Source organism: Semicossyphus pulcher, unplaced genomic scaffold, assembly GCF_022749685.1.
Source record: "Semicossyphus pulcher isolate SPU_LCO1_2020_fin unplaced genomic scaffold, fSemPul1.0.p SCAF_21, whole genome shotgun sequence".
Taxonomy (NCBI): Eukaryota; Metazoa; Chordata; class Actinopteri; order Labriformes; family Labridae; genus Semicossyphus; species Semicossyphus pulcher.
Genome location: NW_027211695.1, coordinates 21549394 through 21563038, shown reverse-complemented (window position 1 = coordinate 21563038; position 13645 = coordinate 21549394). Strand labels below are relative to the sequence as shown.

Here is a 13645-nt window from a genome sequence, read left to right as displayed (position 1 = left end):
ACAGAGTCTGTGAAAGGCAGATGTCAGATGAAGCAGTTAAAACAAGTCCATGGATGAGAAATGCCATTCCTTTTTCATATATAATTTTGGCACCAGGAATAGTTGCATTGAGAGCTTGCATGGAGGGGGGTGGTTCTGGGCCACCAGAGCTAACTGTTCAGCCTCCACAAGGTGTCGTGGGCCTAACTTAATGAAACACCGATGAAGGGAGGTGCTCTCGCTGCCCATCTAATTACAAGTTTGAGTCTTGGGGGCATTTGAAGCCATGTGTAAGCCAAGGTTATCCCCTACCCTAACCTTAACCCCCCCATCTTCCTTGCTACCTCTTCTCTCCTCTCTTACCTTGTGAATATGAGAGAGAAGGAGGAGGTAGAGTGTACAGCCCGGTCCAGCAGGGGTGAGTGCTAGCCCCGGACAGGGCACCTCACCCTAACTCAGCCTTCTCTGTCTTCTTTGTAACACACCTCTCGACAAACTTTTCTCTCTACCCTTCTCTCTCTATTTTTCTCTTTTGTGTTTAATTCCAAAATATTATTGTAGTATCGGCGTTATAATAACTGGAGCTTGCATGACGGAGCCTGGGTCTGTTGAAGTTGGCAATGCTGCTTGGGTTGCCACTAAGGGTCATGTGGTGGGGTAATTCCCCACCACAAGTATTTAGATGAGCGCTTATCCTTATTATGGCATGCCATTCAGGAAATGAATCTTTGTATATATGGAATGAAACTTGAATATATCGAATGAAACTTGAATATATTCAATGAATCTTTGAATATATTGAATGAAACTTGAATATATTGAATGAAACTCTGAATATATGGAATTAAACTTGAATATATTGAATTAAATTCAAAACCTAGTTGTATCCTTTTCATCAAAGTGATAGCCTTCTGAATTCGCTGGTTTTACAAAATGGCATCAGTTGAAATATTCCAATACTTTCTTGAACTGGAAAACTTTTTTGCTACAGGTTGTACTCCAAATGACACTAACAATTTGGAGACTATATCGCGTCACCTTGAGGATCATATTTCCATTATTGCGACATTCATAGTGCTTATGAGTAATAATGTTCAACATTGCCGAAAGAACATTATGCGTCATAACTTCTTCGTCAGGAGAACGGTACTATCGGGAGGATTTTGGCCCGTACAAGCACTTGCCAATGAGTTAATAATGTCCTCATTGCTCAGTATTGCTGCAACAAGGTTCCGAGCTGACTGGCTCATTCTCACTTCTTGCAGCAGCAAAATACAAGATGGCAGCAGTGCCTTGATGACGTCAGTCAAGTTTCATTCCATATATTCAACGTTCATTCAATATATTCAACATTCATTCAATATATTCAAAGATTCATTCAATATATTCAAGTTTCATTCAATATATTCAAAGTTTAATTCAATATATTCAAAGATTAATTTCCTGAACGGCATGCCATACCTTATCATTAGGGTGTCTTGTGTTATATAAAAACAAACACAAGACACACACCTTAAAAGTACAGATCGCGTGAGCACAAAGCTTAGCTTTTTCCGTGCCATCTTGTGTGGTTTATCAGGCCAGGCCACACTAGTTTTCTTTGTTCAATTTATACGGACTTGATCCACCATTTTGAACACACGCCATCTTGCTTTCCCTCTCTCTGCACCCCCACTTGCTTGCTCATGCACACACACACACGCACACACACGTGTGCTTCTGCTTCAGTGCTTTGTAAATAACTGCTCTTAGTTGAGGTTCGATAGTAATTTGTTTGATTTTGTTTGGTGCTGCTTGTTAAATTAAATGTTAAATTTGTTAAAATAAAAATTCTGTTTATAATTTAAAGAGAAGTTGTGATTAATTGTGTATTTACATTGTGATTATGGCTGGTTGCGAAGGTCAGTGCTCAGATTCATACCTTCCCTTTTTCACTTTTAATTGAAAATATTGATTATTTAATAACAATATTGATATTTTATAAGTGTAATACTGACACTGATTTTTCTTCTTTTTGGTTATTATTCCCTGATCCCAGGGTGGTGCCCCGTAATTAGTAATTCCAACTGATATTCTTTTTAATTAATATTAATAATCATAATTATTATTGATAATAATTTGTATTAATAACCAAACTGCTCCTACCAAATCCTGACACTATTGTCAAATGGTATTAGAATTATCCCCACTATTTGTGTAAGGAAATATAAACTGTGGTGTAACCGCAGGCATTGTGCATGAACAGAAAAAGTGTTTGCAGATTACATCTGGGAGCTGGGGATGCTAAAAGACTTGGCTTACAAGCTACCACAAGCTATTGGCTAATGTTAGACCCGCTTCCCAATAGCTGTTTTGTTTGATTCGAGTTTTAGCAACACATGATGAATAATTAGCAGCACTCCCACACTGCTATTTCTTATGATCTGAAGTCCATTGTGCAAGATGAAGATGATATGAAAATGTCTGCCTTTCCCTCTGATGTAGCTGTTAACCCACCTCACTTTGGGGTCACAGTCTCTACTGAGGTTCCTCAAACAAGCACAACAAATGCCTTGACCACTAAAGTACCTGAAAGCACTACTTCTACACCAACAACATGGACAACAACATCAATGCACCCTACGGAATCAAATATGTTTATTTCAACTGGTATATCAACATCTACCTCCAAGAGTATAAAAAGTATAGTCACTGCTACAGCAATTTGTACAGTTTCTCACGCCTGCGCTTGTGACAGCTCTCCATGAATCTGCTCAAACCAGTCCATCACCTTACATGACGACAAGCATGCCAGCGTCAGAACCATCTTTTGGCTCTGGCACTTCCACAGTGGTGCATAATATTTCAGAACTGATGACTTCCGAGGCAAAAACAGTTACAGGCAACACAGTTTCACATTGACTCAACCAACACTTTTTAGACCTTGATGACAGCTGTTAGAATCAAACTTATCTTTATCAAATTCAACTGTGATGGATTCAACAGTATCCAGTGATACCTCTTCGGCATCAGTGAATAAAACTTTAAGATCAACAACCATGAAAAAACACACCCACTGTGGACTCACCCATAACATATTTGCTATGGCTATGCCAACCACACCTGAGGCCTCAGACATCACAGATCACAGCACACCAAACAACCAACATTCCAGATGTATCACAAGTGGCACCTTTGTCAATAAGCGCACCTGTACTCAAATTCCAAGACTAACACAGACAGAAGAGCCAAATTCTACCTCCATCATATGTAACAGTATAGCTTTAAACTTGACTCCTTAAATATCTGAGGGTTTAACTGAGACAAGTTCAATAATGAATACACAGAAAGGATGCAGAAATACCTTCGACAGCTAATATAACACAGACAACAACATATAACAACACAGTACCAGCTGAAACAGTATCTATTGTAAAAGAACTCATAACGCCATTTACTGAAGTAACATGTGCCATCGCAAAGTGCTGCATCACCAACAATCACTACACTTTTTTTTTTTTTTTTTTTACAAAGCAGTGAATCCAAGCCAACAGCATCAACCACAACACGAAAACAAACTCATTAATTTGTAACAAGAAAACTTGATGCACCATCTACAAAGTTCACAAATTATCCTACAACTTAATTAATCTCAACTTTATCACAAACTACACTGATCCACTACAGAGCCAAAATTACCTCACACATCAGCATGACCTAATGCATCTATTCCAACATAAGAAAAATCAACACAAGCCACATTAACACAAGCCATATCACCTACTATAAAATCTCAGAAACTACACTGACTGTGGTAACCCCACCACAAACTGAAGTTCTTCAATTTTAGCTACAGCAACATCCCAAGTCTAGTGTCTACACCAAATAACAGAACATCCGTGCTACCTGCAGTATCAATGGCAACAGCATTAGCAGCAATGCCAACTCAATTTAAAGCATCTGACACAGAACAACCAACAAGATCTGCAGCTAAAGACAATGTGATTGCTGTAACCGCATCACCATCAGATATCACATCAACACTAACCACGTCATCTGTAACAACACAACCACAAGTGATAACTGATCCAAAAACAGGAAGAATAACACAAATTACATTAAAAAAAATCTTCACAAAGTAAAGCATCCACAACAACAGAATCAATCACATCACCAATATCAACAGCTAAGGGCCCACAACTGCTGCATCAATAGCAGTCCACAGCACAATACCAACACACAAAGGATCAGTGACTACCCCAACACAAACTAGACCATCTCTGGCAACATCACTCACAACACAAAATAAAGAATGTGTTGAAACAAGGTCAAGAGTTCAGGTAACAAGGTTCAGTTAACAGCCAGGGGCTGAAGGGCATGGTCCAAGCAAATGCCTTCAGGGGGGCGGCCGGGGGGCCGACCAGGCAAGCAAAGCAGATCAGGAGGGCAGCCAGGGGGAGCAGCCAGGGGGAGCGACCAGGCGAGCGAAGCAGATCAGGAGGGCGGCCGGGGGGCCGACCAGGCGTGCAGAGCCTCTCAGGAGGCCTACCACGTGGGCGAAACTTCTCCGGAGGCCTACCAGGTGGGCGAAACTTCTCTGGAGGACGGGCAGGTGTCGGCCGGGCCGCCGACGGGGAACCAGGAGCAGATGTTGGCCGGACCACCGACAGAGAACCAGAACCAGATGCAGGTGTCAGCCGGACCACCAACAGGGAACCAGGAGCAGGTGTTGGCCGGACCGCCGACGGGGAACCAGAACCAGGTGCAGGTGTCGGCCGGACCACCGACAGGGAACCGGAACCAGGAACTAGGGTCAGCCGGACCACCAACAGGGCCAGAGGGGGTGTCGGCCGAGACGCCGATGGAGAGCCAGGAGGGGAATCCTCCTGCTGGACCAGAGGAGCCATCTGGACCCGGGGAGCAGGAGTCGGCCTCGGAACCGTCTGGACCCGGGGAGCAGGAGTTGGCCGGGGAGCCGACTGGACCCAGGGAGCAGGAGTCGGCCTCGGAACCATCTGGACCCGGGGAGCAGGAGTCGGCCGGGGAACCGACTGGACCCAGGGAGCAGGAGTCGGCCTCGGAGCCGACCGGAACACAGGAGCAGGAGTCGGAAGGACCTCCGACCGAAACACAGGAGCAGGAGTCGGAACGGCCTCCGACCAGGACACAGGAGCAGGAGTCGGCAGGACCTCCGACCGGAACAGAGGGGCAGGAGTCGGCAGGACCTCCGACCAGGACACAGGAGCAGGAGTCGGCAGGACCTCCGACCAGAACACAGGGGCAGGAGTCGGCAGGACCTCCGACCGGAACACAGGAACAGAAGTCGACAGGACCTCCGACCGGAACACAGGGGCAGGAGTTACTGGGGAGCTAGGCAATGGAGGCTCTGGGGCTCTGGGCAGGGGAGAGGAGCGAGGAAGACGAGAGCCACGATGGCCACGTCTTTTCCTGGTGCCTCCAAGGGAGCCAGGAAAAATGGCCAAGCGAGTCCCAGTCCAGGGAGACTGCTCAAAATCAACATCTCCTCTCACCTCTCTTAAAATGTTCTGAAGAAAATTTAATTTTTGCTAAACAATCCAAATCTTCAAAGTCTGCTGGGTCCATGTGTGGCCTGTTCATTCTGTCACGGTTTCAATTTAAACAAAAAGGTTAGGACCCAGAAGCAGACTTTTAAGGATTTAATTAAATAAAAGGCAAAAATGCACAAACAAAACAGAGCAAAAAACCTACAAAGAAAAACCGGGAAAAAGGTAATCCAAGGGAACATGAGGAGGGATCAGGGGAGGCACGAAGATAATCCAGAAAAAGGTCAGGGACATAGACTCACACGATGGACGACAATGAACAGGTTATGAGACAGGGGAGCACAAAGACTAAATAAACTTAGGAGGTGAGGCTAATCAGACACAGGTGAGACAATCAAGGGGCAGGTGAAAACAATCAGGGCACGGCACATAATCAAACAAGCGGGAAACACAAAGGCAGGAAGTGGACCAACACGAGAGACAAGGGGACAAAGTAAAACAGGAAATGATCTAATCAAAAAGACACAAGTAAACCGAACATGGAATACACTAAACACAAAACTAAACAATGAGAACTCATGACAGGGAGACAAAGTGACAAGGTAAAACAAGAAATAATAACTGAACACCGAAATACAAGACAAAAACATAACTAAACTAGAATGACTCATGACAATACTTGCTGAATTCATTATTTGAAGCTTTTAGAAATCCAGCTTCACCAAGTCAGCGCTAAGTCCCTTCCTTAATACGAAACATATCGTCAACCTAATAGCATATCTGCCTAACTCATTTTTTGGCCAAATTGAGATACTGGCCTATCTCTCCTCTCCTAACTCTGCTGCATCACCCTGCATAACTGCCTATACCCTCAGCCAATCAGAACGCTTGAAACTGTCCAAAATCACAATCTGCCCTAGTCATCTGGTTGACTTGGGCATTTTTGAGCTATATATAGAAGGTGCCCAAGTCATCTCAAATTGACTTGAGCATTTTTGACGCTACACAGCGATGGCCGATCCCATGAAAAACAACGCTCACCTGAGCACAAGTGAAGCATTCACTCTCATCTTTGATTCATCAGGAAAGCTAGTTCATGTTTCTTAAACTTCCTATACAGTAAATGTACTTATGAACTGTGTGTTTCAACATTTAATCATGTTTCTGCAACAAAGGGACAAGGTCTGTAAATTAGCTACGGCTAATGCTGTAGCATTAAAAATGAGCTACGGCTAATTTACAGCTTAGGCTGCAAAGGGTAGAAGTCCTATATACTGCATCAGTTGCATTTTGTTTGCTAAAATAAATATGTTAAGTATAAGAGGAAAACACTTGATTTGAGTTGAAACCAGTCTAATTTACTGCCAGTGCAGTGAAAGAATTTTACTCACTAAGATTTCTTGAAATAAGATTAAATCTCTATAGACTACAGAAAATATTTGAATATGCTGCTACATATTATATCATTCTCAAAACAAGATCAAGAGGAATTTATAACCAGATTTAAGACATTAAGTCTTGGTTAGATCAACCATTTTTGCAGTAGAAAAACCGGTTAAGGTTAGGCATGTAGAACAAACTGGTTAAGGTTAGGCATGTAGAACAAACTGGTTAAGGTTAGGCAAGTAAAATGACCTGGTTATGTTAAAGCAAGTAAACAACTTGGTTGTGTTTCAGAAAGTTAAAACAACTTGGTTATGTTTAAGAAAGTTAAACAACTTTGGTTACGTTTGTATGTATCTATATAGGAGAGAAAATGCCTAAGTCATGTCAATTCTGCTGAAGTCAAGTCAATTCTCTGCAAGATTTGAACAAGTAATTTCCATTTGTCATGGAATTGTTATTGTTTTTTTTGCAAACTTGGTGGAAGTCACCATTAATGTATAAAAAAAAAGTTCTTACGTCTTTGCTAAAAAAATGTGTTTTTTCTTCTTTTCTGAAAACCTGCAAAAGTGAGTTAGGCAGGTATGCTACAAGGCTAACGATATGTTAACAGTCCTGTTCTTCAGAATATTCTGAAATGCCAGGCTACAGTAGAAAATTACATACGGCTATAACTCTTAGTCTCTATGTCTAGCTGCTATTCTGCATGACTTACACAATACCTGTGTTGTGGTACACCTACCCATTAGAAGAGGATCGAAAAACCACTTGGGACAATGCTAGGACATGATTAAAAATTTCAATGGGCTCCATCTAACTTTCATTTCATTTCAATATCTTTAATTAATTGTTTGAAATAATTTACGTGCACATTGTCGGAACTCCCTTTATAATTTATATAAGTGGAATGCTGCAGCATAACAATTTATTACATGACAAAGAAAAGGGAGTATACTCTGAGACTGAGCCAAGAAAATGACAGCTTAACAGGTGGCACCTTATGATATGTGATTTTAAATTGTTCTTTGCTTCGCTGTAACATTTCTGAAAAATGTATCATCGATGAGTCATGCCATTTGTTAGTGATAGAACTCCCTTAAATAAAATGCAACAACAGAAGGACGAGGATTCCCATAACAGGTGAATGTTTGCATTGTCACCAACATCAAGTGGATTAACTGAAAAGGGCTAGAGCAGTACACAACTAAAAGACATTTAAACTTGTTCAAAGAGTGGACAATATTTCTTCAGAATACTAACTGTATCTTCTCCCAATTGGGGTAAGTAAATCTTTAAAATGTTAATGTACATATTTTTAAGTTATTTTAAATAAATCCTTTTTAGACAACTATAGTGTATTACAGTTAAGGTGGGTTACAACTAATTGAGATGATTCAAGATTGTGCAGTAAGTAAAATGGTGAAATTTGATGGTGGTATGATAAACATAAATTATTTTTGTATCTGAATAAAACCTAAATTCTGTTGGGGGTTTTTTGAGTTTGTACAGAAAACGCAATCGAAACAAAATTTTAGGTGGTCATAGTAAAGCACAAACTTACTTAAACCTTATTAAGAACATATAAGGCCAGAACCAGCCATAAACCATCCCCTTAAAAAAACCCATCCAAAACCAGCAGGGGACTCTCTTCAGATTTTACACCAACATGACGGCATTGGTGTTTTAAGGATAAAAATACAAATTACTCCAGCCTTGATACCCCTCATGTTTTAAGAAGGTGTATTGAAAATCATGTTCTCTCTATGGCTCATTCTCTAGGTTAACTGCTCTGGGGATATAAAGGTCCAGGGTTTGAACCCCCCAATGGCCAAGTCCTATTTTCTTATAATGAGGCAAATCATGAATGTGATGTGTGTTCAACTGCTTATTGAAGCCTCTTGTCAGAAACAAGGATTCAAATCTGATTGGAAAGCATACAAACCAAAATACTGGGAGGGATGACATCATTGGAGCGAGTCAAAAGTTTATTAAATCAAGTTTCAAAGCTCAGTAATCTCCCACTTTTTTATTGAGGTAATGCTGATTATTTATTTACAGATTTTCATGTAGATTATTTGTGCTGAGATTATTAAATATAAAGCTGACTTATTTACTTACTTCTACACTAGCTTGTAAACTGCTACCAATACACTTTAAAAAGATCAACATTTTGTTTGCTTAAGCCAAAATTGAAAGAAAAAAAAAACACATTAACAGAATATACCCACAATTAAAATCAAAGTAGGGACAATATCACAATGTTGTTGTAGTTGTGAGCATCATTGTTAGGCTAGGCAGTATTGCCTGTAAGTAATATTCCAATCAAATCAGTAATACATAAAATGTATGTCAATATTTGAGTTCTCTTCTAAATGATTTCGTCATTGCATACAACCACAGTACTACAATACTATAGTATAGTTAATAATAGTTAATCACTTTTGTGGTCATGTATGAATGTTTTTCGAGATATTTGTGTTATTCAGTTCAATATTCGCAAAGGATTAACACCTTTCTGACTTTTGATAGTTTGCAATTATTGTGAGGATAGTGGCTGCACTCATAATTATGACAGGGCATGTCCGTGACAAAGCTTTAGCTAGATTATAGCGCCATCATCTGGATAACATACCGTAATACAATAAAATACCTCTCTCTGCAATTTACACTGGTATATTGGTCACACCGTGATATAGGATGCGGCCCACTTTTAACATGAACAAAAAGTATTAAAAGTTCATCAAATACACCGACTACTACAGTACCTAAATCATCTTAAGTATACTTAAATAGGCAAGGCAAGGCAAGTTTATTTATAAAGCACCATTTGTACATAGAGCAATTCTAAGTGCTTTACACAATGAAATATGAAATAAACAAATTATGTTTATTTCATTACATTACATATTCATTACATACATTCATTACAAATGTTTTTGTTTTTTGTTTTTTTCCTCTAAGCTGATCAAAATTATTTCTATTTGTTTTTATTTAACCTTTATTTAACCAGGAAAAAAAGCTCTTGAGATTAAAAATCTTGTTTTCATGAGTGTCCTGGCCAAGACAGGCAGCAGCACATTAACAAAGTTTCAGACAAACAAGGAGCAGCCATACATATAAACATAACACATAATATGTGACTATAACAAATAACAAGTGAAAGTAGTCAATCTTTGTTTAAAACAACCACAATCATAAATTATATCGTGCCTGTGCATTGTCTGTCCACTGTCTTATTATTTTTTTCTCTTTGTCTTTCACCTAACATTTTTTTTTTTTGTCATATTATCTCACCAATAATTTTAAAAAAGTACACTTAAACATGTAAATTTCTGAGGAGGGCAATCGGCAGTTAAATTCATGGTAGTAAGTCACTGGGATTAACAATTTGAAGCAATTTAAAGTCATGGCTTTGAACTGTGATAGGAGGCCATATTGAGAAGCACTGTGAAAACATGCAAACTCCAGATAGCAGGTTGGTTAGACCCCAGAACCTTTTTTGCTATGGGGCAACATTGCTAACAACTGCACCAGTATGCTACCCTTAAATCCTGGATTGTTATCAAGGCAGAGACACCATTAACTGAACTCGAAGGGAATTTAATGATAATAAGATAACATTAGCTGTTAATATCCTGCTGCTGTTCATAACTATCAATACTGACTCATTTTACAGAGTCAGTAGCGGACAAGATGGGTGTTGGACCCATCTTATCAGTTTGGCTGATATTTATGGGTAAGTAATTTGAGTAATAAGTATGTAAGACAATGCTCTCAAAAATGTAATGTAATTACTTAAACATGTGATTCATATATTTTACAAACAGTTAACATCAAGAGCGGATCTTCCACAACTATGGAGCCAAATACAACTGATATATGGACAGCAACTGACAAGCCAACCACATTCAGTGTGTCACAAATGACAGATGGATCAATGAAAACAGCTGACCATACTCCACCAATTGAGTCAGTAACAACTGATGACCCAACTGTAACTAATGGGTCAACAACAACTGATGTATCAAAGACAACTGCTGTCACTATGGTTCTCGCAGTAACCTTGGAAAAGCCATTCAAAGATGAATTCACCAATCGCACAAGTACAGAATTCAGAGATCTTGAAACACAACTCGTCTTTATGGTGCGTGCAACTTTATGGAACCTATTTAATTGATCTATGGCGCATGATCTAAACTGCAACGCTATGTATAATATCATTCACAGAGACCAATGTTAATCAAATCCAAAAAGTAGGCTGTCTTAAGAAGAATTCGAAGAATAATTAAAAAACTGCAGCAGTACAGAATTGCAAATACAATGACCGTACAATTCGGGCAGGGTTTTGGGCATAACATGATTCACAACCAATGAGCGTGTCACCTCTCATTCAGTTTATAAGCCATGTGGAATTTAACTGTGGAGTACGTGAATCTTGCACTGCGCAGTGTGCTTCTTTACACAGGGTGTAAGATAGGGTGCTTTGTTATTAAATACGTTTCAGACTGAATCCATTTCTTTTATTTATATAGTGGGAAATCACAACAAAAGTTGTCCCAATACAGTTAGGAAATAGAGCAGGTCCAGACCGCAAGATATAATATTATTCACAGAGACCAAACGTAATCCAATCTAAGTAGTCTGTAAACTTGCCATTTTAATTGGAAACCATTTCATTTTAACCATGCTCTAAATTTGCCTGTTTTTTTCCTGCACAGTGCGACTTCATCTTCAGTGAGCGTTTTGGACCTGTATTCATCGGCACATCTGTGAAGGCATTACGGTAATCTTAAATGGTTTGCAAGTCTCATGGTAAGACTGCATCAACTCAGGACTGGAAAACTACCTTGTGGGAAATGGTCATATTCATTTCAATAATTCGGTGTGACTGAGGAAATAATATATAATATTAGAAAAATAAGTGAGCTCTTAAAATGTAAAACATTGTAATTTAATTACGCTATGAGCTCGATATTTTGTTCAATACTTCAGAGTAACTAAAACATAAATGTATAATGAAAAAGGTAAGAACCCGTGCATTTCCAAAACGGGCTCAATTGATTACGATGTGTGTTTTCGAATAGGGAGTCAGATTCGGGGAATGTCATAGCAGAGGTGGAGCTGGTGTTCAACAGCACGGCAACACTCGACCAAATCCCAAAGGCTGAGGATGTCGTAGAAGTCTTAACAAGTGCTGTGGAAAACAGCAGCAACACCTTCAACCTCACTATTGATGCCAACTCCATCCGAGCAATTGGTAAGTAGACATTTCAAATATGAATCTACTTTTTCCTCCAGTTGGCACAAATTCTGGGCAGTGCACCTACTAACATTTACCTTTTGTCATCCATCACACATTAACCACGGCAGTAGAGTCAACAACAACTGGTGAACCGACGACAACTGTAGTGCCTGCAGTCCCCGCATCAGTTGTGGTTCTTGAAGTAACCTTGGAAGAACCATTCCAGGAAGAGTTCAACAATCGCAGCAGCACAGGATTCAAAGAACTTGAAACACGAGTTGTAACAGCAGTGCGTACAACTTAAAGTCATTTACAACAATTGACGCTGTCCTGCGTAATCTTGTCATTTTATCCATTTCATTTGTAAGCCACTGTAATATTTTCGAGCTGAAAGTTTGTCATTTTTCTTTCTTGCTCACAGTGCGACTTCATCTTTGCCCAGAGGTTTGGACGTCTTTTTACCGGCACAGAAGTCGTCGAATTTGGGTAACCTTTACAGGCTTGAAAGTCTCAGACATACACTTCATCATCTCGCAACTAGCAAACCACATTTCGTGCAATAATCTGGCACTTTTAAATACTTCAGAGTCACTAAGAAATGAATGTATAATGAAAAAGGTAAGAACCCGTGCATTTCTAAAACGGGCTCAATTGATTACGATGTGTGTTTTCAAATAGGGAGTCAGATTCGGGAAATGTCATAGCAGAGGTGGAGCTGGTGTTCAACAGCACGGCAACACTCGACCAAATACCAAAGGCTGAGGATGTCGTAGAAGTCTTAACAAGTGCTGTGGAAAACAGCAGCAACACCTTCAACCTCACTATTGATGCCAACTCCATCCGAGCAATTGGTAAGTAGACATTTCAAATATGAATCTACTTTTTCCTCCAGTTGGCACAAATTCTGGGCAGTGCACCTACTAACATTGACCTTTTGTCATCCATCGCACATTAACCACGGCCGTAGAGTCAACAACAACTGGTGAACCGACGACAACTGTAGTGCCTGCAGTCCCCGCATCAGTTGTGGTTCTTGAAGTAACCTTGGAAGAACCATTCCAGGAAGAGTTCAACAATCGCAGCAGCACAGAATTCAAAGAACTTGAAACACGAGTTGTAACAGCAGTGCGTACAACTTAAAGTCATTTACAACAATTGACGCTGTCCTGCGTAATCTTGTCATTTTATCCATTTCATTTGTAAGCCACTGTAATATTTTCGAGCTGAAAGTTTGTCATTTTTCTTTCTTGCTCACAGTGCGACTTCATCTTTGCCCAGAGGTTTGGACGTCTTTTTACCGGCACAGAAGTCGTCGAATTTGGGTAACCTTTACGGGCTTGAAAGTCTCAGACACACACTTCATCAACTCGCAACTAGAAAACCACATTTCGTGCAATAATCTGGCACTTTTAAATACTTCAGAGTCACTAAGAAATGAATGTATAATGAAAAAGGTAAGAACCCGTGCATTTCTAAAACGGGCTCAATTGATTACGATGTGTGTTTTCAAATAGGGAGTCAGATTCGGGAAATGTCA

General features: G+C 39.9%; 1 protein-coding gene across 1 annotated transcript; it reads left to right on the top strand.

The window, feature by feature from the left end:
• The first annotated feature begins 4348 nt into the window (after window positions 1-4348).
• Window positions 4349-5332, top strand: LOC138600477 (melanoma-associated antigen E1-like). The gene has a single exon (XM_069671896.1). The coding sequence runs from the start codon at window positions 4349-4351 to the stop codon at window positions 5330-5332; it is 984 nt and encodes a 327-aa protein (XP_069527997.1).
• The last annotated feature ends 8313 nt before the right edge of the window (window positions 5333-13645 follow it).

Excerpts from the sequence above, each read along its gene's own strand:
- LOC138600477 (XM_069671896.1), top strand. The coding sequence starts at position 4,349 with ATGCCTTCAGGGGGGCGGCCGGGGGGCCGACCAGGCAAGCAAAGCAGA.